The sequence below is a fragment of the Pinus tabuliformis genome, chromosome 9 (genome assembly GCF_031772625.1).
Source record: "Pinus tabuliformis cultivar Carrire ecotype Pingquan chromosome 9, CPIR1, whole genome shotgun sequence".
In the NCBI taxonomy this organism is placed as follows: Eukaryota; Viridiplantae; Streptophyta; class Pinopsida; order Pinales; family Pinaceae; genus Pinus; species Pinus tabuliformis.
In genome coordinates this window covers 1408083847-1408110351 of record NC_142307.1, presented here as the reverse complement: position 1 = coordinate 1408110351, position 26505 = coordinate 1408083847, and the positions used below count along the sequence as shown (strand labels likewise).

Genomic DNA, 26505 nt, shown 5'->3' with positions numbered 1-26505 from the left:
GTCTAAGGAAAACCTTTCCCTTACTAAAAACAGCATCGTAGCCTTTGTCCTCCAACATCGCAATCGATACCAAATTCTTCTTCAGTCCAGGCACATACTTCACATCTGTTAAGGTGATAAGAGCTCCATGTTCCCTCTAAAAAGCAACTGTTCCCACTCCTGAAACACTAAACCTTTCATCATCACCCATCTCTATGTGCATCTTGAGGTCTTTCTCCTCCAAGGTACTGAATAAACTTTTATCGTTGGTCATGTGGAATGAGGCTCCACTGTCAAGAAATCAACCACAACCCATCATCAATGACACCATGCATGCGATGAGGGTGAAGTCCATTTCCAACTGAGAGGCTAATGCCTCACCTTCCGATCCTTCCGAGGATCCCTTCTTGGACTTATTCGATGGGCAATTAGTCGCATAATGTCCCATCTCAATTTGACGTATGATATGAATTCGATTTGCTCCTGCACCCCTGAACTTCAAACTTCGAATTCTCTTCTCTGTATATTGTTCACTCCTCCAATAAACTTGGCTCTGATACTATGTAGAAATTCTGCAAATTCTCTACAAATCTACCTCTGAGATCTATGTAAAAAATCTGATTGTAGATTAACTCGATAATGCAATATACCAAAGCAAAATACTATAATCTACTTCTACTATCAAACTTGTAGAAGCTTAAAGATAGAGCAAGAATCGAGCTGAACACATATAACCAGAAGAAGAAGGTTTAATGCACATGAAACACAAAAAATACTCAGGGAAAAGCCTCAGCTAAAAACCCCACTATTTGTATTATTATACAAGGTGGAAATACATTAGAATTATACAAAGCCTTAGCTCTCACAGCTAGCCAACTCTCAGTACAATCCTCCTGGATGCTTACGGGCAAGCAAGGCTTCTCACAAACCTTCTCCTCTGCCCTCCAAGCCTCCCATTTCCTTGCGTTGTTTCTCCTAGGTGATCCTACTGTTACCAAGTGTAACACTGATCTCACACCCTGTCAGAACTACGTAATCCTCAAGGAACCTTATTCCCTCTGCATGCATGAGTTTCCTTTATAGGAGAAAACATGCAATTGATAGTACACTGTCCTTGACATTTAGATCAACTGGGTCTTTCTCATAATAGACATGCATGAGTTTCTGATGAGGGAATCTTCAGTTATCTAGAGTACACTAGTTGAGTGCATGCATGCATCAACTGACTGATAACTCACAATTAGTTCCTCAAATAGTTTGGAACTAATTTAACTAGACTTAACTCAGTAAACTAAGTTAACTAATTACAACTCAAATATAACTCAATCTTATCTCCTTAATTAAGGGATAATTGTTGCATGACTTTAGAAAGACGTCTAACTTGAATTTCTCCAACTAATTAATCCATAATGAATTAATTAATTAATTCCAAGCAGCTGGTGAGACTAAATTAGAATTTAATTCACAATTTTAATTCAAGGAAAAATTAAAATTGGAATATTTTGGATTCTACTTTTATCATTTCTTGTTGCTATTCTCAACAGAGACTGCGAAGAGGGTCCAACACATGGCGCCCAACCTATTGTCACTCACTGCTTTATCAGCCTTCAATTGCCTCAAATACATAAAAGCAGTGAATTTTGATGCCAATTTTTGAGCCACATAAGCTATCAGAGCTTAATCAGTCCTTCTCCATTGCCTAGTGCTCGACAAGAGCTTTCCAACGATATATGGAAGTCCAAAAATGGACTCCTGGAGCAGCAGATAAAGCATTTTGAAGATTACCTTGGAAAAGCCTAGCAAATAAAGAAAAATGGTTGTGTTGAAGAAAAATTGCAATCGTGACTCGGGACAATTCATCGCAATTGCATATCGGTGTCGGTGGGTCTAGGTAGGCAAGGAGCACTGGTGGAATGAAAAGCAATGATCTACCGATCGTCGATATCACGTATCGACAGTCGATGGGTCCGTTCGAAGCATTTATCGCAATCGGTCATCGGTAGGATCCCTGGAGCACATAGCTAAGGTTAGCGGCACGTCGCAGTCCCGAACGCCGATATCGCATCTCGCATCCCACATCCCTCAGGTCCCCTGCATCCCGCAGATCCAGTAGTCCCGCAGTCACAACATACTCCAAACTATGCGTGGGTTGATTTGCGATATATTGTTGCACCGCCAAGGAAGGGCCGGAAAGAGTTAACAAGGAAAGCATGACAAAATAGGAGTGGGTGGCCCCCCTTATCTCTCCTCCACATGGTGGGTTCCTGCATCCCGACAACCCTGCAATCCCACATCTCAAAAGTCCCACGATCCCGCAAGATAGGCGTATCGATAGGTTCCAAATCTGAAGGACCATGTGGGGAGCGATATTGCGATTTAATGCAAAATAATTGGGGGAGCTGAAATTCACTAATAAAGGAAATGCCTACAAAACAGAGCTCGACAGGCCTCTTTCTCTCTCCTCCAGGGGGGCCTCTGATTGATCCACTGAGCTTACATGGCAGCTGACGTCAACAATGGTGTGGCAAGTACAAATGCTGATGTGGCGGGTGAACACATGTCACTCAGTTTCAGCTTTTTCAGGAGTCAAATGGGGCCATTTTCGGGTGAAACATAGTTACCGATGAAACGAGAAATTGAACTGGTACCTGTTTTTTTGAGGTAGAAAAAAATCACCCTATTTTGAAAAGTGGTGATGCCAGAATAAACTTTTTTTTTGTGAGCATATTTTTGGCACTTTAAATTTTCTTTTGTATCAAATATAAACATTGTTTTTTCGATGTTAGTGATTTTCATGCTGATTTTGAAAAGTTCTGATGTAGCATCAACCCCTTTTTTTTTAGAGGGTTGATTTTTGACACTTTAAATTTTCTAATGTCTTCTTCTTCCTGTAAGATTTTTTTTTTTTAAAGTGTATTTTTTGTGTTTTTGTGTTTTCATTTTTCCTTGTAATGAAATCTTCGTTTTTCCCGTAGTTAAAAAAAAATTAAAAATGGTCAATATTTAAAGTTACTATTCATATATGTTTATGTAGTGTTAATTAATATTTCAATGGACATCAAATATTTGTCACTAAAACACAATAATTTTAAACATTCCACACAAAAAAAACACATTTTCTATATAAATATAATGAAAAAATACACATTTTCGGAATTTTTGTAAAAAATGACATGTCAAATAAACAATTTTTATGGGAAAATCCTAATAGAAAAAACTTTAAAAAATAGCATTTTTAATGAATTTTATGTTAAAAAATAATAGTAATCACTGGGTTTTTACCCAAAAAAAAAAAAACTATTCGCATAAAAATTATAGTGAAAATCGGATAATACAAATATTGAACATATAACAACAATAATCAAATGTTCATTCTTCTCATAAAATCTCAAAGTCAAAACATTACAAATAAAACTAATGAAGATCTCTCAAAATTGAGTTTGATTTGCAATCATAACTTAAATGTCATCAACAATATCATATAATCCATGTTCATCGTCTTCTGCAACTTCATTATTTTCTTCTTTCACAATATTTCTTGCTTGAGTTTCCTCATTTTCCTCGTCTACTAGATCTTTCATGTCTACAAATCTCCCAAAGTGTCCTTTTACAATCATTCTATATAGCGGTGGTTGTGGTTCCTTTGCCTTTTTTGCCACACGTGATTCATTAAAATCTCCTTTCCTCAAACCAACTTCTTGCATTTCATATGGAAGAAATTGAAGAGCATTAATTCTTTGTTGAATAAAATTGCATTGTAGAGGGTCTTTTTCAATCGCAATGCAATTTCTTCCTTTTTGTAGGCAACATGCTAGTGTTGTACCTAATCATCAAGCACAAAAACAATAAGTAAGTAAATTAGTATAAACACATAAAAACAAAAAAAATAAAATATTAAAATTCAATTTTATATAATAAAACTTACCTGAACCTGAAAATAAATCCAAAACCCAATCTCCTTCATTTGAACATAAATCTATAAGATAGTTAATCAATTTATATTAAATATCATTTTTGGGATTCAACTGTGTTAAGTAAGTGATTCACGTAGACCATTTCCATGAGAGTTAGTCGTAACTGACTAATTTCTCATGATTTTTGAGTAGTTCACTTAGCACTCATTGCATCGGGTGATGCTCACATGGGTGAAAAAATGGGATTGAAACTAGTGAAATGAATCACATAGCGTCAATCATCACTTACGGGGCTTGTACCTGGTAACCAGGACTTCCCGAGAAGTCACCCATCCCAGATCACCTCTGTCTCAAGCGCGCTTAATTGTGGAGTTTCCCCACAATCAAGCCCACTTAGCTTGCTACCCCATTTGCAAAACCTTAGCAAGTATTGTGCCTCATGAACCATTCAAGTAGATATCCCTTAACTCTTTTTGAATTTAAGTATTAGGGGTTTTATGCAGTGCATTATATTAGATATCATTTTTGGGATTCAACTACGTTAAGTAAGTGATTCACATATGACCATTTCCATGAGAGTTAGTTGCAACTGACTAATTTCTCATGATTTTCGAGTAGTTCACTTAGCACTCATTGCATCGGGTGATGCTCACAGGGGTGAAGAAGTGGGATTGAAACTCGTGAAATGAATCACATAGCGTCAATCATCACTTCCCGGGCTTGCACCCGGTAACCAAGGCTTCCCGGGAGGTCACCCATCCCAGATCGCCTCTGGCTCAAGCATGCTTAGGTGACCTCCTAGGAAGTCCTGGTTACCGGGTGCAAGCCCCGGAAGTGATGATTGACACTATGTGATTCATTTCACTAGTTTCAATCCCACTTCTTCACTCGTGTGAACATCACCCGATGCAATGAGTGCTAAGTGAACTACTCAAAAATCATGAGAAATTAGTCAGTTACGACTAACTCTCATGGAAATAGTCATACGTGAATGACTTACTTAACGCAGTTGAATCCCAAAAATGATATCTAATATAATGCACTGCGTAAATCTTCTAATACTTAAATAGTTAATCAATGTTTGTGGTTTTTGATAAATGTTAATTATCTCCCCTTTTGCATCTTTATCCTCATATGTAACTTTTTTACGACAGCGTCATGAACCAGTACTTGGCTATGACTCTTTCCATCTACTTGGTTCAGAAGAATGGACTTATAGTTATCATCTTTTGCCCAACATTCAACATGGATGAACTCACAATCACTTGTAATTGGCTAGTCTATGGAAGAAATAAGATTTGACTTTTGCCTGTAACACGGCATAGTAAAAGTTCAATCCACTTGTACATACAAAAAAATTACATTAATCAAACATACAATTTCAATGTCTTACCATGTAAGTTGCATCCTTGAGTTTGATTTTCCCTTGAAGCTTGTTAATAACATTGCAAATTGTGTGTCTGAATGAAATGTCACAAATCTCCAAAGTGGTGATATTGTGACTTCTTGAAAGCCCGTAACCACTTTATTAAAAGCTTGATAAGTATAAGGCTCACTATCATATTCAATGTTTGGGAAATTGAAACCATGAGGAATGTTTGCAATAACCAGGGCATATTCCCTTTTAGGTATGAATTTTGCAATGTCTTCATAGTCACCTTGTATTATTTGATATTGGATAGTCGTCAGCCCATTCTAAATGAAATGCGTAAGAGTAGGATCAAGTTCAACATTCCTAAGATGCTGCTTTTTCATCATTTCCAACTTAATTTTTTCAATGAAACTTTTGAAAGTATTTGGTACTCCATTTGCATCCTTCTTTGACATCTTTAATGAAATAAATAAATATAAGTATAAGTAATATAATAAAATAAAAAATTATATGAATAAAATGAATGTAAAAATCAACATACCTTTTTGAATGCAAGATAAAAATATTTAAGTGTTGTTGTAGAACTTGATTCTGGGTAGTTGAGTACAACATCATTCCAACTCTCTTCATTCAACATTTTAACCATATGTTCTTGTATTTTCATATAAATCTTATGACTGAATAAATAAAGTAAAAATTGTTAATATAATGATATGTATAACAAATAATACCAACAACAATATGTTATATTTAAAATAAAATTATAATCTAAGAAAAAGTAAAAGTAATTGAACAAACTTACTTTTGAAATTCTGAGCGCATTTCCTCTAATGAAAATTCACTTGACTTCACACGACATAATATTGATTTGACTAGTTTTTCATCTTTCACACCTTGCATTGTTCTCCAAGGTGTGATAGTCATATCATCTGGAAGTTGCTTCATTTCAAGACCTGTCTTACTGTTGGTACATATTATGGGTTTAGACCTTTTAACCTTCTGATTTTTACGCCAATATTCTCCCACAATTTGAAAATGTCATCAATCAATTCCCATATCTCCCTTGTTCTAAATGTCAACTGGAAAATGTTATCTATGCCTCTTAATAGTTCTAAATTTACTTTGCCACCTTTTGATTGGATTCTATCCTCAATTTGATAACCTGTTTCCATACAACATTCCTTCTGAAAGCTTAAACTGACATTAAGCTTATCCCCACCACATTTTTCTAAAAATTCATTATGAATAAATCTGACCCTTTGAACAAAAGTCATAGACATTCTATACTCATTATCTACATTATGATCCTATGCCAATAACTTTGCCTCAGTTTCTGTTAAATCGGCATAAATGATGCATTTCACTGTTTCAAAAAGATAGTTTCCAAGATATTCCTCAATCAATTGTCTTGTGGCCTTTGTTGAATGGTTCCCTCCAATTACATAATATATGTAGTCAAAACAGTGTGTCCTATCAAATGCCTCCTTATTGGGAACTTGATTTGGATCAACAAGAATCACATAAGGCACCACATGTGCATATGGATTGTACCTGAACAATGTTTTCAAATTATGGACATGTAGGTGATGTGCCTTTCTAATTTGATATTGAGATTGTCCTTCATCTGACCTATAGAATTGGGTGACATTAAGCTCAAATATTTTGCCACCATTAATTAATTTATTCTTCCTCATGTGATTCTGAATGGAATTTTGTTTTGTTTTCATAATGCCATCCTCTAAATCAGCACCTGGTGTTATGATTTCTTTGTTGTCTTTAGAACTTTCACTTTTTTCTTCACTGTTACTTATGATTTTAACAGATTTGCCAATTTTTTATTTCTTCTTTTTCCTAGTTGACATTTCTTCTTCTACAGAAATAATCTCCTCATCATCAAGTGGAAGAGCGACATCCATGGGCATTTTTCTTTTCAATGTTTTATCTCTTTTCTCCTTTTCAACAACAGTTCTAACCTTCTCCTCACTAATGTAAACATATTTTTGAGCTTCAACGTGAGTTGCAACTGCCACATCTTCAAAAGAAACGTGTTTACCTTTGTTAGATTGACCCACAGTATGGATTCTTTGTTGATCCCCTACATGTACCATTGTGGTGTTATGGCTTGTTGATCTTTGCCTCATTCTCTTTTCTTGTTCTGACTCTATATGGAAATTGCTGATGACATTCATAATATTTGGTTCCATATAATAAATACCCTCCAGCATCATTGAAAGACTCTCAGCAAAATCCTATCAAAGAAAATAAAATATGTCAATGATCAATCATTTATAAACATTTTTTTCTTTTCTAAGTAAAAGTAGTCTATTAATATGTACAGAAAAGATACAAAGAGGAGAGAGCCTCACCCAAGTTTATTGTAGTATCAACTAAATCTGCACTGCCTCAACATTGGGGAAACCAGTCCAGCGATAGCATAACCTTCAAAAATGGTAGCAATTTTGAGACTAGACTCCACAAAAAGACAGTAAGATAATACCCTGACATTTGGTCTAGAAAGGATACCAACGTCCACACAAAGATTATCAAAAACCAAAAAAAACCAGATAGAAGACACCAAGGCAGCCATAGCCGGCCAGGCTCTAACCTCAGGCAGCCTCTGCCGACTCTCTGTCTGCCACCTTCTGCTACCTGGAGGCCACGTCATCTTAGCTGTAGTCATCTGGGATGGGTTCCTCGATGATTGGGCAAGCCCACTCATCTACCACGTCCATGGAGGCTTTGCCGTGTGGCTCTCCACCACCGTCGTGAGGCTCTCCCCTGTCACCAGAAGCATCCTGCATAGCTAAACCATCATGACACGAACCACCAGAGGGGCGCGTGGCATCAGAGCTGCCCCCTTCACCATGCAGAATTCCACCAAATTTCGGTCCAAGGGAGGTGAAGAGACTGTCAACCATCACATTTTTACCAGAATCCCTACAATTGTTGCATCTGAGTGTACCTTCCTGCGACAAGTTGGAGATGTCAACCTGTGAGGTTGAATGAGCGATTTCTTCTTAGAAAGAGATGGAGATAGAAGCGGTAATGACGGGCCTGTTCAGGGAGCTACAGAACCTGAAATGGGCAGAGTGAGGAGTGGGTTGAAGGGGTGGAGGAGAATTGTCAGAATGGACAACAAATTCATCAAGAGGAACACCGGAAGAATGAGCCCGACCTCTCCCATGCCTGGTATTATGGTGTCTACCCTCCCCAAAAGATTGAGGATGATGCAATTCAGAGGAAGGAGAGGAGGTGGAGCGCTCCACCGGAGGACGAGAGCTTCCTCCCCTGGTTCCTCCCCTACGACTTCGCATACGGTGCCTTACCATATTGAATTCGTTGATTGGGCGCTCAAAGGGAGCAGAGACCAGAGGGACGAAGGCAGAGGGAGCATTAGCAGTGGGAATAAGAGGCGAAACAAGACTGATCTGGGCAGAGATTAGATAATAGAGAGCCGAATGCGAATGATGAAAGCCATTATCAAAATCAGCACCGCAAACAATCTAGCAACGACGACCAGTTATAGTGCGAACACTGGGCTCAAAGGCCTGAGGCGAACAGATGTTGCAGAGCAGGGGAGATGGTGAAGGATTGAAACAAGGTATCTCCATAACCAAACAATGAATAGCTTTTTGCCAATCCAGACCTGTATTGAATGCTGCTTGCAGATAGTAATGAAGGCGTTTTAGGGTGATATGGGGAGGAGCGCTATCGGACAAGTGGCCCGTCCCCTCACCGCCATTCTTCAGTAATAACATTAATACCTGAACGTGTCACCCGCATCTGGGTATTTATAAACAATTTAATGATCATTACAATAATGCATTACACATAAATATAAATAATCATACTTACAATGTTATTTGAAATGTTGGATGAGATTTCTTCACACAATGGTGTAGATTCTTGATCTGTGTCATACTTGTACATTCCGAGACGATATCTAACCTTTTCATGTGATTTGGGCAATTTTGCAAGAACATAAACAGTGTTTAAATTCGGCACTAAACACATGTCTCGTACTCTGCCTATCACCTCATACAGTTCACCCAAATAAATCATACCACAGTATAGATAGAGATGTGTAGTATCATCATATTCAACATCTTGAATATGCCATGTAAACTCTGTTTTATTTATTTCTCGTGAATTCATCCATTCAGAAACAATCTTTGGTGCACTTGATGGGCCAGTTGGTCGACTTTTACTTCTGGTATGTTCGACAGTCTTCAAAACGTGTCCACCTGCAACTTTAGATGATGGAATTGTTGCCTTTGTTCCAGACATATTCACAGAGACCTTCCTTGATGCCATCTTCCTGAAAAACAAATATATATATATATATATATATTAAAAAAATAAAAATAAAAATTACACACTATGATTGTTATTTAAATATAAAAATAAGTTAAATTATATGTAATTTAAAAAAAAAGTTATAAAATTTATATCTATAAATTTATAAAAAAATTATTATATACAAAATTTATTTATATATATTTGAAATTAATAAAAAAAAATATTAAATATAAATTAAAAATAAAAATAAAAATAAAACAATTTATATCCACATTTTTATAAAAATATAATTACATACTAAATTTAAAATACATATATATTTATAAAAATATAATTACATACTAAATTTATAATATATATATATATATATATATATATAATATTAAATTAACAAACTTTGTAAAAAAAACAAAACAAAAAACAAAAAAAATAAAATTATATATTAAATTTTAAATTATTAAATTCAATATGAAATTTTAAATTATTTAAAATATGTATATAGGTATATGTGATTAGATATTCAATTAAAAAATAATAAAATCAAAATAATATATATATATATATATATATATTTTACAGAAAATGTATTAATAAAATTGTGTTAAAAAGTTTATATATAAATGTTTTTTTATTATTTTAATATTTGTTAATGAAATTATTTTAAAATTATATAATAATTTTATAATTACAATTTTAGTTTTAAATTATTTTTTTAACATATTATATTAATTTAAAAAAATTAATTTGAATTTTTTTTAAAACATATTATATTAATTAAAAAAAAAATCATTTGAATTTTTTTTTAAACATATTATGTTAATTAAAAAACAAAAATAAATTTCAATTTCAAATTATTTTTTTAAACGTGTATATATATATATATATTATTTTTTATTTTTAATTTTCCTATTTTAAAACCTATTATATAAATTTAAAAAAAAAACATAAATAATTTTAAAAAAATAATAATTGTTTTTTTTTAATAATTAAGTTTTTAATTAATTTAATTTTTTAATAATTAATTTTTTAATAATATAATTTTTTTATTAAAAAAAAAAAAATTGGTTTTTCAGAGCCACCCTTTGGCCACTCCTTGGGGGCTTGGGCGGGTGGAGGGGAGCTGCACGCAGCCTCCGGCGAGTGGCCAAAGGGCTGGGCCCGATAAAAAAATTAAAAAAAATATAAATAAATAAATTTATTTATTTTTTAAACAAAAAACTAACGAATTAATTTTTTTTTAATTTTCTAAAAAATAAAACATTAAATTTAATTTTTGAATTTAGATTTCTGTGATCCATAATAATTATCATAACATCTTTAAGAAGAAATCACATAAGAGAGATTCTCGTCGACGTGTTTCGAACCGGCCAGTGTGGTTCATCTTCAAGACAAGATGAGGAATCTGATCCAAGCATTTAGATAAATAGATGTAGAGAGCTACTAACTATAACAGCTAGTTTGACTGAGGGTAGGAAATAGAAAAGGTTAATGACCAAACAGGTAGGGAAAGAAATAAAACGGTCATTATTATTTTATTTTATTTTCGATAAATTAATGATGTAAAAAGTTATAATTTAGAAAAAATGCTAACCCTTTATACCTAAATTAATTAATATAATATTAAAAATTAATTTTAAGAGCCATAAATTGGATACTATCAATAAATAATATTCTAAAAGGTATTAATATTTTAATCTTATTCATATAATTATTAATTAATATTCGATAGTCAACATTATAAAACTATATAATATAATCATATTGAAAAATAAATAAATAATTAGAAAGGGATTTTACCACAAGGTTAAGGGAAACTAATTAAGGAGAATAAATTACTATATTAAAAAGAGGTTAAATATATATATATATATATATATATATATATATATATAATCTTTAATATTTTTGTAATAATTTTGTATTCATTAATGAGGTTATATAAGGTGTTTATCATTTGTATATATAATAATTTTTTTTATTTAACCTTTTTTTTATATAGTAATTTATTCTCCTTAATTAGTTTCCCTTAACCTTGTGGTAAAATCCCTTTTTAATTAATTTTTTTTCCCTATTCAATATGATTATTATATAGTTTTATAATGTTGAGTATCGAATATTAATCAATAACTATATGAATAAGATTCAAATATTAATGAAAGTATTATATATATATATATATGGTAAAAAATGATATTGGAACAAAGGTGAGTGTTAGAGACAGGGAGCGATGGAGCGCAAGACTCTGCAGCTAATCGACCGTGAGGGCCTGGGTTAGGGTTTTGGTTTCTGCAGTTTTACAGCGAACCATGGATGGTCACCGGTAACCCTGCTTGGACAGTCACCTGCCGTGCCTCGTACATTTTCCTTAACTACCTCATCTTCTTTTCAGCGCACCGTAACAACATTTCGACCTGTTGGGGTTTTTGAGGGGGTTTTCTACTGTTTGGCGTTTTGTTTTACGTGGCTGTTTTACCTGTCGACGGTCTGCTCACTGTTTTCTGGCTGTCCGTTTTTCTGGGCTTTTGGGTTCATGCTCCATTTTCCAGCTATTCGAGGTGTCCTCCATTCGGAGCAGCTGTCACCATGGACGACCTCGATGCCGTCGATTACTCCGAAGACCCGCTGGAAGGGGTATCCATCTGGCGCTCCACGTTTTCCACATCTGCAGGTATGCTTAGCTCTGGCCTTTCCGGAAGTTTCCCTACTTTCTCCTTTGCGGAACCATCACGGTCACAGTCTGTGGTCCTCCCGGATGACCCGCCTACTTGGCCATCACTTTCTACCCCCCCTCATTCCCCGGCTACCCTCGGTTTCGTCTCTGACTGCCTTCATCCTAACCCTGGTTTGGACATCCAGGTAACTGGAGTGTCGGGCCGGCAGTTTATCCCCCCATCGGTGACCGTCAGTTTTGCCGGCTTTCCCCCACAGGCCACATCCACTCCTCCTTCTGGCAGCTTTACCGCCATTCCGCCTCTCGCCGGTTCTATTCCTACCTCCGTTGGTAACCCTAACCCTCCCTCGTCAAACCCTAACCCTCCCCCCGCGGTTTCTGGCCCTCAACCGAACCGGGTACAACATCAACCACCTCCTCAGGTTTCTAAGAAGAAGTACAAGTGTTACAAGTCCAAGGCAGACGATATCTTTCTCAGACTCGAAGAGGACATACAGTGGGGAGAGACTATGGATTTCGCCGACAGAGTCTTGGTTGGACGCATCAGAGGACGGAACTACACGGCTGCCCGTTTGAAAGCCTGGGCTTCAGAGGTTTGGGGTCACCATCTGGTGGACATCCCCTTCGTGCAGACATTCGTGAGGGGATGGTTCGCACTGAGATTCGCTCGTGCTGATCACACCAACTGGGTATTATCCTCCTACTGGCACTTTGAGCACGCCCTGGTACTCCTGAAGCACTGGATGCCCCTATTTGATCCAGAGACTGAGCAAATAGGTATTGGACCAGTATGGATTCGGCTCCCGGGTCTCCCTTTACAATATTGGTCTGAGGACATATTCAGGCAGATAGGTAATGCTATTGGCACCTTCATGGATTATGATAAGTCCTATCAATACACGGGCATGATGGCTTATGCTCGGATTCTTATCAACCTTGATACTCGGGGCGGCCTACAGGAGTTCATCACTATTCAGTGGAGGGACACATCCCACAAGCAGATCATCGATTATGAAGGCATTCCATATCGATGCTGCAGATGTCACAAAGTGGGGCACTTATTCAAGGATTGCCCCCTCTTGCAAAAGATCAGGGGCCCTGAACAGGGTTTGGAGTCGGAGCATCCCAGTGGTAACCATACACGACATGACAATGGCGCTGAACCTGGAATGATCGACAAGGATGCAGTGGACGCCCGGGGAACTCAGGAGACAGTGGGCACTGATAAGGGACTCTCTGCCACAAACCCTTCTTCGTCTCCTCCCCCAGCGAGTACCAGTCCAGCATTGGAGAACATCTCGAGGTTGGGTATGTTATCTACATCCTCCACTCTCTCTACTCCTGTATCTGGTATTTCTGAAGCTCATGCATCCCTTTCATATATATGTACATCTCCTCCTTCTCTATCACATTCGGTTTCCTCGACGATTATTGGATCTCAGGGTATTGCCTCTCCCTCCTCTATTCTTTGCTCTCTTCCCTTTCCCCCTCCCATCACTGCCCCCAGCATTCCATCTCTGTCGTCATCCTCTCTCCCTTCTCTCCCCTCCCCCTCCCCCCCTGCATCCCCTCGGTACGCTCTCCGATCCAGATCAAAGGATCGTGGACGTGACGCGATTGGACTGGACCCTGAGATTACCCCTGCCTCCCATAAACCCTCCAGGGGTCGACCATCCCATCTCACTAAAGCCAGACACACTGCGGGTGAAGAAGTTGCCCTCGGGCGACAACAAACTATTGATAGGGCCCTTAGAGCTAGGAACGGCCCTCTGCCTCACCCTCCATGAAGCTCCTATCCTACAATTGCAGAGGGTTTGCTAGCCCTCCTAAAAAACTAGCACTCAGAAGATTGCTCACCTCGACACAGCTGGACATTATATTCCTACAAGAAACTCTTTGTTCGGTTGTTTCTCTTACCTCTACTTTTAATTCTTGGCTACCGAACTGGACCTTCCATGCCCTAGATGCATCTGGGAGATCAGGGGGACTTGCTATTGGACTACACAACAAATCTATGGAGCTCAGGAACATTTGGGGAGGTCGGGGTTTTATAGGCATGGACATATATGCCCACTCTATAGAATCTGAAGTGCGCATTATGAATATATATGGTCCATGTGTGGATAGGGCAAACTTTTGGAGATCCCTTCTGGACTCAGAATTCATGCAGGCAGACAACATCATTCTTGGCGGAGATTTAAATTTTTCATTGGGATACAGTGAATCTTGGGGACACTCGGCCCAAGTAGATGGCCTCTCGGACACCATCTCTACCTTACTTGAGGAGCACCAGTGGGCAAACATTCCATCGGCCAGGATTCAGTATACATGGACAAACAATCGCAGTGGAGACCACAGCCTTGCAAGGAGACTTGATAGATTCCTCATCAAAGAAGCTTTTTTGAGCTCGCATCCGCGTATTCGACAGTGGGTTGGCACTGGAGGCATTTCTGATCATCGGCCAATATTTTGGAATTGGACGATACAAATCTGAGGATTAAAAGCCCTTTCAAGTTCAACGCCTCTTGGCTCAAGGATCCCTCCTACATCCAAATGGTCACAAATTACTGGCAATCCAACCCTATACAGGAACACGAGGAACATACAACAGGCTTCATCAGGAAATTGACAGAACTTAAGAGGATCTCAAAAATTTGGGCTCACCAGAAACAGAAAAATGATGATAACACCCTGAGGGAAGCGGAGATGGCCATTGCCAACCATGAGGACTCTTCAGCAGGTACTTTCCTAACACAAGAAGATAAAGATCATTATACCTCTCTCATCACGAAGTGTTCCCAAATTCTGAAGGAAAGGGAGGAGAGCTGGAGGCTCAGGAGCAGGGCTATCTGGCTCACTAAAGGAGATGACAATACTAAGTTTTATCATAAGTTTGCTAATGGCAGAAAGGCCATAAACACTATTTGGGAACTTCGTAACGATCAGGGTCAATCGGTATCATCCCAACGGGATCTGGCTAGATTAGCTATTGACCACTTCAAAGGCATCTACAAGGCGCCCAGAGCTGTGAATATTATGGAAATCATGCGGATTGCTGAATACTTTCCCAGATTTGTACAGCAGGAAGACTCGGAGGATCTGATGATGGAAGTGTCGAAGGAGGAGCTTGAGGCGACTATAAAATGGTTTAAAAAGACAAGAGCCCTGGGCCAGATGGGTGGACCATTGAGTTCTACATAGCCTTTTTTGACATCCTGGGGGACGATTTACTCAAGATTGTGGAGGATTGCAGAAGGAGTGGAAGAATTTCCCCGGCCATCAAATCCACCTTCATCGCCCTCATTCCGAAATCTGACAATCCCTCCTCATTCAACGACTTCCGACCCATTTCCCTCTGTAACTGCCTGTACAAGATTATTGCAAAGATCATAGCAAACCGACTTAAGCCTATCCTCTCCAGACACATATCCTCGGAGCAGTTTGCTTTCCTACAGCACAGACAGATACATGAGGCTATAGCCACAGCGCAGGAACTCCTCCACACTGTACAAACGAAGAAATAGAAAGGCATGATTCTGAAGGTGGACCTCTCAAAGGCTTTTGATAGAGCTAATTGGCTATACATAAGATTACTTCTGACTCATCTTGGCTTTCCCTTTGCATACATCAAATGGATCATGAGTTGCATTATAGATGTATCTTACAGTGTGCTATTAAATGGGGAAGCCACATCTCTCTTTCTCTCGGAGAGGGGTCTCAGGCAGGGATGCCCACTCTCCCCACTCCTTTTCTTACTTATCGTGGAAGGATTAAGCAGGGCCATCATATCTGCCCGCAATAGGAATCAACTAGCTGGCATTAAGATATCTGAGAATTTTTATCTCACCCATCTATTATTTGTTGATGACATTCTTATTTTCTTAAATGGCAGTATTGGAGACACCACGGTCCTACAGAATATCTTCACTCTATTTCAACAGGCAACAGGGATGACTATAAATGATGGTAAATCTACTATTACTTCCTTTGGCTGCTCACAACATGAGATTATATTTACCGCACAACGCTTCCCTTTTACCTCACTAAACCTGGAGGACAGTCTTAAATATCTGGGCTTTAGGCTTAAGCCTAATGGGTACAGGATCGCGGATTGGACATGGCTGATTGCGAAAGTGGAGAAGCACCTACAGGTTTGGTACCATAAATACCTATCCCGTGCAGGTAGATTAGTCCTTATCAAAGCTGTGATTGAGGCCACTCCTGTTTTTTGGATGACTCTGGCATGGATACCTAAAGGTATACTGAACAGACTTCAAAGTATATGTTGTAGATTTTTATGGAATGGTAATCAACCAGGTAGATTATTTGCCTGGGTCAAATGGGACACTATTGCAATGCCTAAGAGATGGGGAGGATGGGGTATCAAAAGGCTTGATCTTTTTTCCAAAGCCCTGGCAGCAAAGCTCGGTTGGCATCTTATCACCTCAAACAGCCTCTGGTCCCGGGTTGCACAGGTAAAATATATATGGCCCATGAACCTGATGGACTGGTTCAGACAGCAACACAGAACTAGTAATAACATCTCCAATGTATGGAAGGCGGTCATTAATGCATTACCACTCCTTCGTGAAGGCATTACATGGAGAATAAAGGAGGGAAATGCTATCCGTATTGGCACGAACCCATGGGTTGGTTGTGGCAATGCACACAGACTATCGACAAACTTGATAAGGCATTTACACAGCAGGGGTATCACCCATATCAAACACATCGGGGACAGGAACAATTCCTCCTTCCTACAACAAGCATGGAAATTGGCTCATGATTTGGACATCCCCATACAATGGCGACCTGATTGGCAGGAATACACGGATGCTCTTACACAGGCTCACATCCGACTTTCCGAAGGACCGGACGAGATAATATGGGCCTTTGCCAAACACGGTACATATTCTCCAAAAGCGGGATATATGAGATTAATGGAACCATACAAACCCCCAAACATAAATCCGACTTGGAGATTACTCTGGAAGCTCAAGGTGGCCCCTCGCACCCACTTGCTAATGTGGAACATTTTGTTTGATAAGATACCCACAGGGTCAAATCTGATGAAAAGATCCTTCCACGGCCCTTTCTGGTGTCACCTGTGTCGCAATGATGAAGAAAATACTGATCATCTCTTCCTACATTGCCCCACCACTAAGGCACATTGGAATTCCATCATTTCTCACTATCCTTGCTTAAAATCATGGCAAGGGCACAACATTCTGGATGCCTGGAGCACATGGTGTCAAAGTCAAAACCGGAAAATCCAGAAACGTGCCTCTTTTAGTTTGTTGGTCACTTTGGATTGCTAGAAACCATTCTATTTTCAACCACAAAATCCCCCACTGGCCTGCTATCCTTCTTCATATCATTGTGGATTATGATCTACTTCCCAAGGAGGACTCCACTGCCCTCCCCGCTCCATTATACCAGAAAACATAGACAAAACAAAACCGTGGGCATACTTTGATGGCTCTGCACAGGAGGCTGGATGTGGTGGCGGAGCCATTCTCCACCTAAATGATACACATTGCTACAAGATCCAAATAAATTTAGGCAGGGGAACCAATAATTATGCTGAACTCTGTACTGCTAAACATCTCATACATTTTGCATTGGAAAAGAATTGCAGACATCTACAACTGTTTGGTGATTCCAAAATCGTTTGCAATTGGTTAAATAATGCATCCCACTGTAATGCATTTTCATTGAGGCATATATTAGAAGAAGCTAAAAGACTGATATCTTCTTTTGACTCCTTTACCTGTCGCCACATTTACAGGGAGCAAAACACGGGGGCAGATCACCTTTCCAAAGAGGCAGCGCTTAGACAGGGCAATGACTGGCTGATCCAGGAGGAAATAGATGGGACTTTCCACCAGCATTATCACAGACCTTTTGTGGACACCAGAGAAAATGGGCTACAAGCCCTATAATATGATCTGATAAACCTGTATATAGCATGTTTGTATTTACATATTTTTGGACTATATTATGTATTGTATATACAGCCCAGATTTTGATACTTAGTATCTCTCTCTGCGAAGAGATAGTTTACAATTTTGATCTTGTTCTCTCTATGTTAGAGAACAGGTATAGATACAGTTTAGCAGATAACAGACTCCCTGCGTGGAGATAATCATTACCTTTCTGGTCAAAAGTTTTGTTTTTGAACTTGACAGGCAACTCTGCCTCCATATGCATATGCCTTAGCATCTACAAAATGTAATTTCTTTATATCAATAGAAATTACAACTTTTTTCCATGGGAAAAAAAAAAGATTAAAATATTAATACCTTTTAGAATATCATTTATTGATTGTATCCAATTTATGACTCTTAAAATTAATTTTTAATATTATATTAATTAATTTAGTTATAAAGGGTTAGTACTTTTTTCTAAATTATAACTTTTACATCATTAATTTATCCAAAAATAATAATAATAATAATAATAATAACTGTTTTAAGCGCATCCTCTCCCTTGGGGTCGAGTACCTCTCCTCTCCTCTCGATGGCGGCCTTAACAGTCGAGTACCTAAAGGTCCTTATGGTCGAGTACCTAAAGGTCCTTATCAGTCGAGCCCCCTAAAGGGTGCGTTAGCAAGAGATAGACGGGCAGCAAGAGTTCGATCTAAGGTCTCCGGTTCGGTCGCAAGGTCGATGAAGGCAGGCAGGAAGCAGCACGTAAGTAAGCGCGCCCGTCGTTTGTTATTCTTCTCTTTATTAGCCCGTGCGCCCATTTCTTCTGCCAGCAGCCGCAGCAGTTCCAGGTCCTGTAGTTGTTCCAGTTCTTGCCTCCGTAGCTTATCCAGATCTTGCTCCTGCGGTTACTTTCCCTACCTTTTTGGTCATTAACCTTTTCTATTTCCTACCCTCAGTCAAACTAGTTATTATCCCTGACGACTAGTTAGCAGCTCTCTACATCTATTTATCTAAATGCCTGGATCAGATTCCTCATCTTGTCCTGAAGATGAACCACATTGGCTGGTTCGAAACACGTCGACAAGAATCTCTCCTATGTGATTTCTTCCGAAAAATGTTATGATAATTAAATTTAATAACAAACAACATTTATATTAATATTTAAATAAGTTTAAAGTGGTAAAAAAGTGGATCGAATCTGGAGCGCTGGTGTAGACCATGAAGACCTAGTCTTCTACCTACGCTTTGGTGCCTCTACGCCCTAGATCCCCCTGCCTTGTGGCCCCGTGGCCCTGGGCCCTCTGCCTTGTTGCGTCATTCCTGAGCTCCTCTTTTTGAGAGCCTACGTCTGTGTGGATCGTTTGTTGCTGGGAGGGGCCAGTAATCTAGGGTTCACCCCCATGGAGGCCCCGGACTCGCCCCAGGCATGCCCTCTTCGCCCCCCTCCACCTTCATTTGTCAAAGCCTTCTCTCGGCTCTTGGCCAATTTGTCGTAGAAGAAAAAGAGTGAAGCAGCCAAGTTTGTCAAGAGGCTTGAAGACATTCCTGAAATCTCCCTGCCGCTAGAGACCCCAATTCAAGTCGCCCTCTCCTTGGCTGAGCGGGCCCTCATTGGCCAGTTCACTGGTCTATGGCCTTCTCCTAAGTCCACTGAGACCTGGGTCAACAAGAACTGGGCTCCTCTGATCAAGAATAGCGTCACTTCTTATTTCTTAGGACGAGGGTTTTTCCTCTTCGAATTCACCTCAAAGGATGACAAGGATTTGATCTTCCAGAATGGCCCCTATTTCATGGGCCCCCAGGGCCTTTATCTCAATAGATGGATGTCGGATTTCGACCCTGCAGTCGACGTTCCCACGGCTGTCCCGGTGTGGGTCAGACTTCCAAATCTCCTAGTGCATTGTTGGAACTGGGACTCATTGAAGCACATCAACAACACCCTTGGGAAATTCATAGATCGGGCAAACAGCAAAGATCAATATGACTGTGCCCGAATCTGCGTAGAAGTAGATCTAGAGGTGGGACTTCCGGAAGCCATCAAAATCAAAGTAGGAAGCTGGACTCACTTGCAGAAGCTAGATTACGAGCAGTTGCCTTTCAAATGCCAAAAATGCCATGTCTACGGTCACTTCGCCAGAGGATGCCCATCCAATGCTGAACCAGATAAGGGTAAAGAAGAAGGCTGGAACCAGGTCAAGCGTGCCAAGAAAACCCAAAAGCATGTTGGTCCAAATGGAAGAGGTCCCCAGCAGGCCCCTCCTCAGCAACCCCCTTCCAGAATGGAGCAAGAAAATAAATTCACCCCTCTAAGCTCGCAAATAGAGGAAACACAGGAAGCAGACAATCAAAAATCAACCCCCCTCGCAAAAGGTACCCCCTCTTCTCCCAAGGGGGCAAGTCTTGCTGAGAGCTCCAAAGGAAACACTGTCGAAGTCGAGGAAGTTGAGCAAGAATCTGATGGCTCGAAGGAAGAAGGTGAAATAGGAGAATCCCAAGCTTCAATAAGGAGATCCATAAGAGGCTGCAAAACAGATCGGGAAAAAAGAGAGCAAGAAACTTTCAAAGATAAGCTCCAAGGCAGCCAGCCAACCCTTGAGAAGCTATTAGCGTCAAAACCAAAGATGGCGAGAAACCAGCCCCAAGGCTCCAAGGGAGCCAACCAAAAATACAAATGATGAAGATTGTCTCCTGGAACTGTAGAGGTATGGGGAGCAGAACCAAAGAAGAAGCCATCAGAAGTTTAATAAGAACAGAAGCTCCTGACATACTCCTCATCCAGGAGACCAAACTGGAGGACTTTGTCTTCCTTCAGGCAAGTAAGAAACTCTGGAATAAATGTGAGGCGAAAGCAATCTCAGCCCGAGGGGCTTCCGGTGGGTTGGGCACTCTCTGGAACGCTAGCAAATTCTCAGTCATTTCTGAGACCCTCAACACTCACTGGCTGTTCTTAAAATTGCAGCATTTAGACTCAAAAGAGATTATTAGTCTCTTCAATGTGTATGTCCCTATGAACACTGGGGAAAAAAGGCTTGCTGGGAATCCATAAGAAACCAAGTAGACCTCGTTAACCTTGAGAATACCATCATTGCGGGAGATCTAAATCTCACTCTCTTATCAGCAGACAAGAGAGGAGGCAGCATTGTTCGAGATCTGGCAAGGGAATGGGCAAAGGACCTTATGTAGGACTGGGATCTGCTAGACATCAAGCCAATCTCTGGTAAGTACACTTGGACTAATAAAAGAATTGGTCTTGGCCACATTGCTGCCAGGTTGGACAGATTATTTCTTCAAAGCTCTTTTCTTCTGCTTGGATTAGAGGCTAGAGTCCACATTCTCCCTTGCAGTACTTCTGATCATAAACCCATCAAGCTGGAACTGGTGTTTTAGCTTGATCTCAAACCAATTCCCTTTAGATTTAGCCTGCTCTGGGCTAAGGAATCGGACTTCATGCAATTAGTTAAGGGCATCTGGTTGCAGCCGGTCAAAGGCTCCCCCTTTTTCGTCTAGGAGGAGAAGCTCAGAAGAGTGAAAAGGGCTTTGAAAAGCTGGGCCAAATCTCTGCCCAATCCAGCCAATGAAAGGAAAAAAATTCAACGCACTCTGGAAATTCACCATCTCCAAGCTGAAACAGCTGACATAACAAAAGAGACTCTAGATAAAGAAGCCCAACTCCAGCAAAACTATCACAAGGCTTGTCTAGCTGAGGAAGAGTACTGGAGACTTAAGTCACATAGTCTTTGGCTTAAAGCAGGGGACAGGAACTCTTCCTTCTTTCACAAACAAGCTCAGGTAAGGAAATGTACCAACTCCATTTCCGAAATCAAAGATGGCACTACCATTCACAAGGATAATGCAAGCATCAAAAAAGCAGCCTCCCTTCACTTTAAAAGCCTGTATAGTGAAGATATAAATATGGACCAAAACTCTGATATGATGGACGTGGTCCCCTCCTTGATTACTGTTGAAATGAACCACCTTCTTGAAGCTAAAGTCACCAAGAACGAAGTCAAGGATGCCCTCTTTGCCATGGACCCAGACAAAGCCCCTGGGCCGGATGGATTCTCAGCCAGATTCCTCCAAACTTGTTGGTCGATTGTGGAAAAAGATCTTTACAAAATGGTTCTTAAGTCCCAAGTTTGCCAGAAAATCGGAGGCAGCACGAACTTTGCTTTTCTTACTCTCATCCCCAAAGAGAAAGGAGCCAACTCCTTCAATAGGTTTCACCTAATTATTTCAATTTTTTGTCCTTCTTGCTCCCACTGGCATACTTAGAAAAATGGAGGAGATCATTCGAAAAAAAATTGGAAGGGGGGCAAACAGAATGAGAAAAAGATTCCACTAGTCAACTGGGAATCCATCTCCAAACCACTGTTGGAAGGAGGCTTGAATTTCAAAAATCTTGGCTATCATAATATTGCAATGGGAGCTAAGCTTATCTGGAGAATTATTGCACCTAACCCTGGCTGGGCGCAATTAGCTCTTTGGAAAAAATACTTCAAAGGCCAGCGCTCCCGCTGTCTCGATCACCCTCTGACGCATCCAAATACGCCCTTTCTGAAGCTCTGTATCAAAGCCTGTCCTCTTATCAATGCTCATGCCTACTGGGTTCCCGGTAATGGAAAAAGGATCAACCTTTGGACAGACAGAATAATGAATAATGAGCCGCTGGGAGACTGTCGCTCACTTCAAGCGCTGCGCAGATGGATGAATGAGGCTGGTTTGCATTCCCTGTGGGACATTTCCGTCTGGCAGGATTCACGCTGGGCTGGCTGGAATCTTGAAACGCCCCCAGATTTGTCTATGGAGCGCGAGGCCCTGCTCTCCAAGCTCCATGGATTGGCTCCAACGCTGGCTCGAAATCGGGACTCAAGAGGTTGGGGTGTGCAGGCTGGTGGATACACCGTAGCTCAAGGATATGCCAAGCTGTGTGAGCGCCCTCATGTGGCCACGAATCCAGAGCCGTGGAAAGGGATATGGCATTATCCCTCCTTGCCAAAAATCGACTTCTTCAACTGGCTGTTATGCCACTCCAAAATCTTGACAGATGACAATCTTCAGAAGTGAGGTTTCCACGACCCTTCAAGGTGCAGCCTTTGTAAGGTAAACCAGGAAAGCATAACTCATCTTATGCTTGAATGCACCTTCACATTGTAGATTTGGACCGAGCTGCTGGGAACTTTGAGTTCCAGCTTCACTTTGCCTTCCTCCATTCCTAATTTTTTTGCTAAATGGCTGCAAAGGTATCCTGGTCCTCCTCCAAAAAATAAAATTATCAGAGCTGCTTGGTCTACTCTCCCTAAAATAATCTGTTGGCAGGTTTGGCTTGAGCGAAATAAAAGGATCTTCAGAAACTGTGAACAGGATGCCAAGCTTGTGGTAGTTAAGATTAAATGCCAGTTAAAAGAGTGTCTGAGAGATCATAAAGACGATTTAAGTCTCAGCAAACAAGATATAAATTGTGGCTCTTCTCTCGATCTTCAGTTTCAAAAAATTGAAAAGAGTATCTCCCTCCCAAAAGAATGGCAAATAAGGGCCACAACAAAAGAGTTCCAGGGATGGATTACAAATCATCAGAGACACTTTCTATTTTTTGATGGAGCTGCAAAGGGCAATCCTGGAAGAGCTGGCACTGGAGGAGTCATATTGAATCCAAATGGCATAAGGATCCACAGTTTCGCCTGGGGTTTGGGCATCGCTTCTAGCATTCAAGCTGAGGCTTTGGCTCTTTTCCAAGGTCTCAAGATGTTGAAAGTGCTGAACATCAGGGAGGTTAATGTTATTGGGGACTCTCAAGTTATCATTAACACTATGGTGACACATTCTAAGCCAATGGACCTAAGGCTTGCAAGGCTGATCTACAGAATTACAGACCTTGGAGACTCATTCCAGAATTTGAATTTCTACCACGTGTTGAGAGCCAATAATAAGGAGGCGGACATTAAAGCTAACAAAGTAGCCTTTCTTACGACTAGAGCCTTGCTCAGAGGTGGACAGGAAATATGGGAACCAATTATTTAATTTAGAAAGTTGTCATGTTTTATTGCCTACTGTTAAATCAGTTTGTATGTATCCACAATCTTGGGAAAATCTCTGAAATTGACCACATAGTAGCAGCTAAAAAGAGATGTGAGCTAAGCATAAATGCCACGGCCTTGCAAGGTTGTGCGGCACTCCTGGAATTAGACTCACCTTTTGTAATCTGCTCTTTGGCATTAAGGCCAAGTATCTAATATATCCACTATCTGTTTCTGTAAAAAAAAATTAAATAAATTATAATTATAATTTAAAACAAAAATAAAAAAACAATTAAAAAATAAATTTTAATTTTTAAATAATAATAAAAAAAACAATAATAAAATTTTTATTATAATTTTTAATAAATTAAAAATTAAAATAAAAAACAAAATTATAAAATTAAAATTACAAAATTATAAAATTAAAAATACCATTTTAAATAAAAACAAATAAAAATAAAAATAATTTTTTTATAAAATTATAATTATAATTAAAAAAACAAAAAAAACAAAAGAAATAATTATAAAATCAAAATTTTAATTTTAAATAAAATTAAAATAAAACAAATAATTAAAAAAATTAAAATTAAAATTTTAGGTTAAAAAAATAAAAAATAATTATAATTATAATTATAAAAATAACATTATAATTTTAAGTAAAAAAAATTAAAAGAAAAAACAAGCAAACAATTCACTAAATTGTTTTTTTTATAATATTAAATAATAAACCAAAATAAATTTGAAACGGAAAAAAATTATTATTTTTATTTTTATAAATTATTTTTTGATAACTAAAAAACTTATAAGAAATAAATTTATATAAAACAAAATAAAAAACAAAATTCTAAATATTTGTTTTTAAATTAAATTTTAATTAAAATTTTCTTATATTTTCAAACATATATATTTTAATTTAAAAAAATAAAATTAAAATAACAAAAAGAAATATAATATATATATATATATATATATATTAATAGTATTTAATAAATATAGTTTTAATTAAAAATAAAAAATAAAACAAAAAAATTACAAATTACAAATATATAATAAAAAAAACATTAAATGTATTTTTTTGTTTCCATGCAATAAAATATAACACCCATTTTTCCTTTCAAAAGCTTAAAATTTTAAAAAAATTCTTAATTTTTCTCCCAAAAATCCTACAAATTTGTGTTTTTCTTTTCCTTTTCGTCCCTATAAAAATATTTTAAAAAAGAGTTTTTTATGTGGTTTTCCCATAAAAACACAAAATTTCCCCAAATTCATCTATAAATAGTCGAGATAGAAACAAAACTAACCTTTAAAATGCGTAAAACTCTCGTTGAATGTAAAACTCCTGGTGAATGTGCTATCTATGACAATGTAGCTCCTCTGCAAAATCGCTCCAAACTTTTTAGCAAGACCCAAAAGACTTGATGTGATGTGATGAATAGAAACGATGAATTTTATTTTATAGCGATGATTGTGGGAATGATTTATCATTTCTTGAATGTGGGATTAAACTTAAAATTAAAATAAAATAATTTATAGTTAATATTATAGCTTTAGGTTAGTTTACATTCATTATGGGATAAAAAAAATATTAAATATAAAAATTAATTTACTTACATAGTCGATGTTAAATAATTTAAATAGAAAAAATATTTTGAGTTTCTATCAATATTTTGAATAGAAACTAGGGTGAAATTTTCCAAAACCAAAAGTTTAGTAATATGTTTTCAAGTAAATTATAGATGAAAATTTTGGAGGGAAAAATTTAAAAACGAAATTTTTGGAGGGAAAATGTTCAGCGAAAGTTTTTGGGGGCAAACTTTGGAGGGAAAATTTTCGGTGAAAAAAATTGGGGGGAAAACTTTAGAGGGAAATTCTCAATCTCTAAGTTATATATTGTCATTGGGAGAGAGTGCATTTGTATCATTTGACATCTTCTGGTTGAAGGTCATGGATTCTTCTGATAGTGAAGTTTTTCTTTCTTTAGCATCGACATCTTCGTCATGCAACAACTCTATTCATTTTGATGAATGTAATAGGAATTATTTCACTATGAATAGAGAGACAAATTTTCCACTTGGTCTTAATCCTAAGGATGATGAGAGAAACATTGATGAAGGGCAGAAAAAAGAATTTCTTGTGAATAGAGAGTCAATTTTTCCACTTCCTCCTAATCCTAAGGATTATGAGAGCACCATTGATGAAGGGGGGGATGAAGAATTTCCAGAATCAAAGTTTCCACATAGTCCTAATCCTAAGGATTATGAGAGCGGCACTGATGAAGGGGGTGATGAAGAATTTCCCGAGTCAAAGTTTCCACTTCCTCCTAATC

The 26505-nt window shown here is 38.4% G+C and overlaps 1 protein-coding gene across 1 annotated transcript; it reads left to right on the top strand.

Moving 5' to 3' along the window:
• The first annotated feature begins 23393 nt into the window (after positions 1–23393).
• On the top strand, positions 23394–24183 carry LOC149153824 (uncharacterized). The gene is made up of 2 exons (XM_089443942.1): positions 23394–23405; positions 23527–24183. The coding sequence occupies exons 1-2, from the start codon at positions 23394–23396 to the stop codon at positions 24181–24183; spliced, it is 669 nt and encodes a 222-aa protein (XP_089300068.1).
• The last annotated feature ends 2322 nt before the right edge of the window (positions 24184–26505 follow it).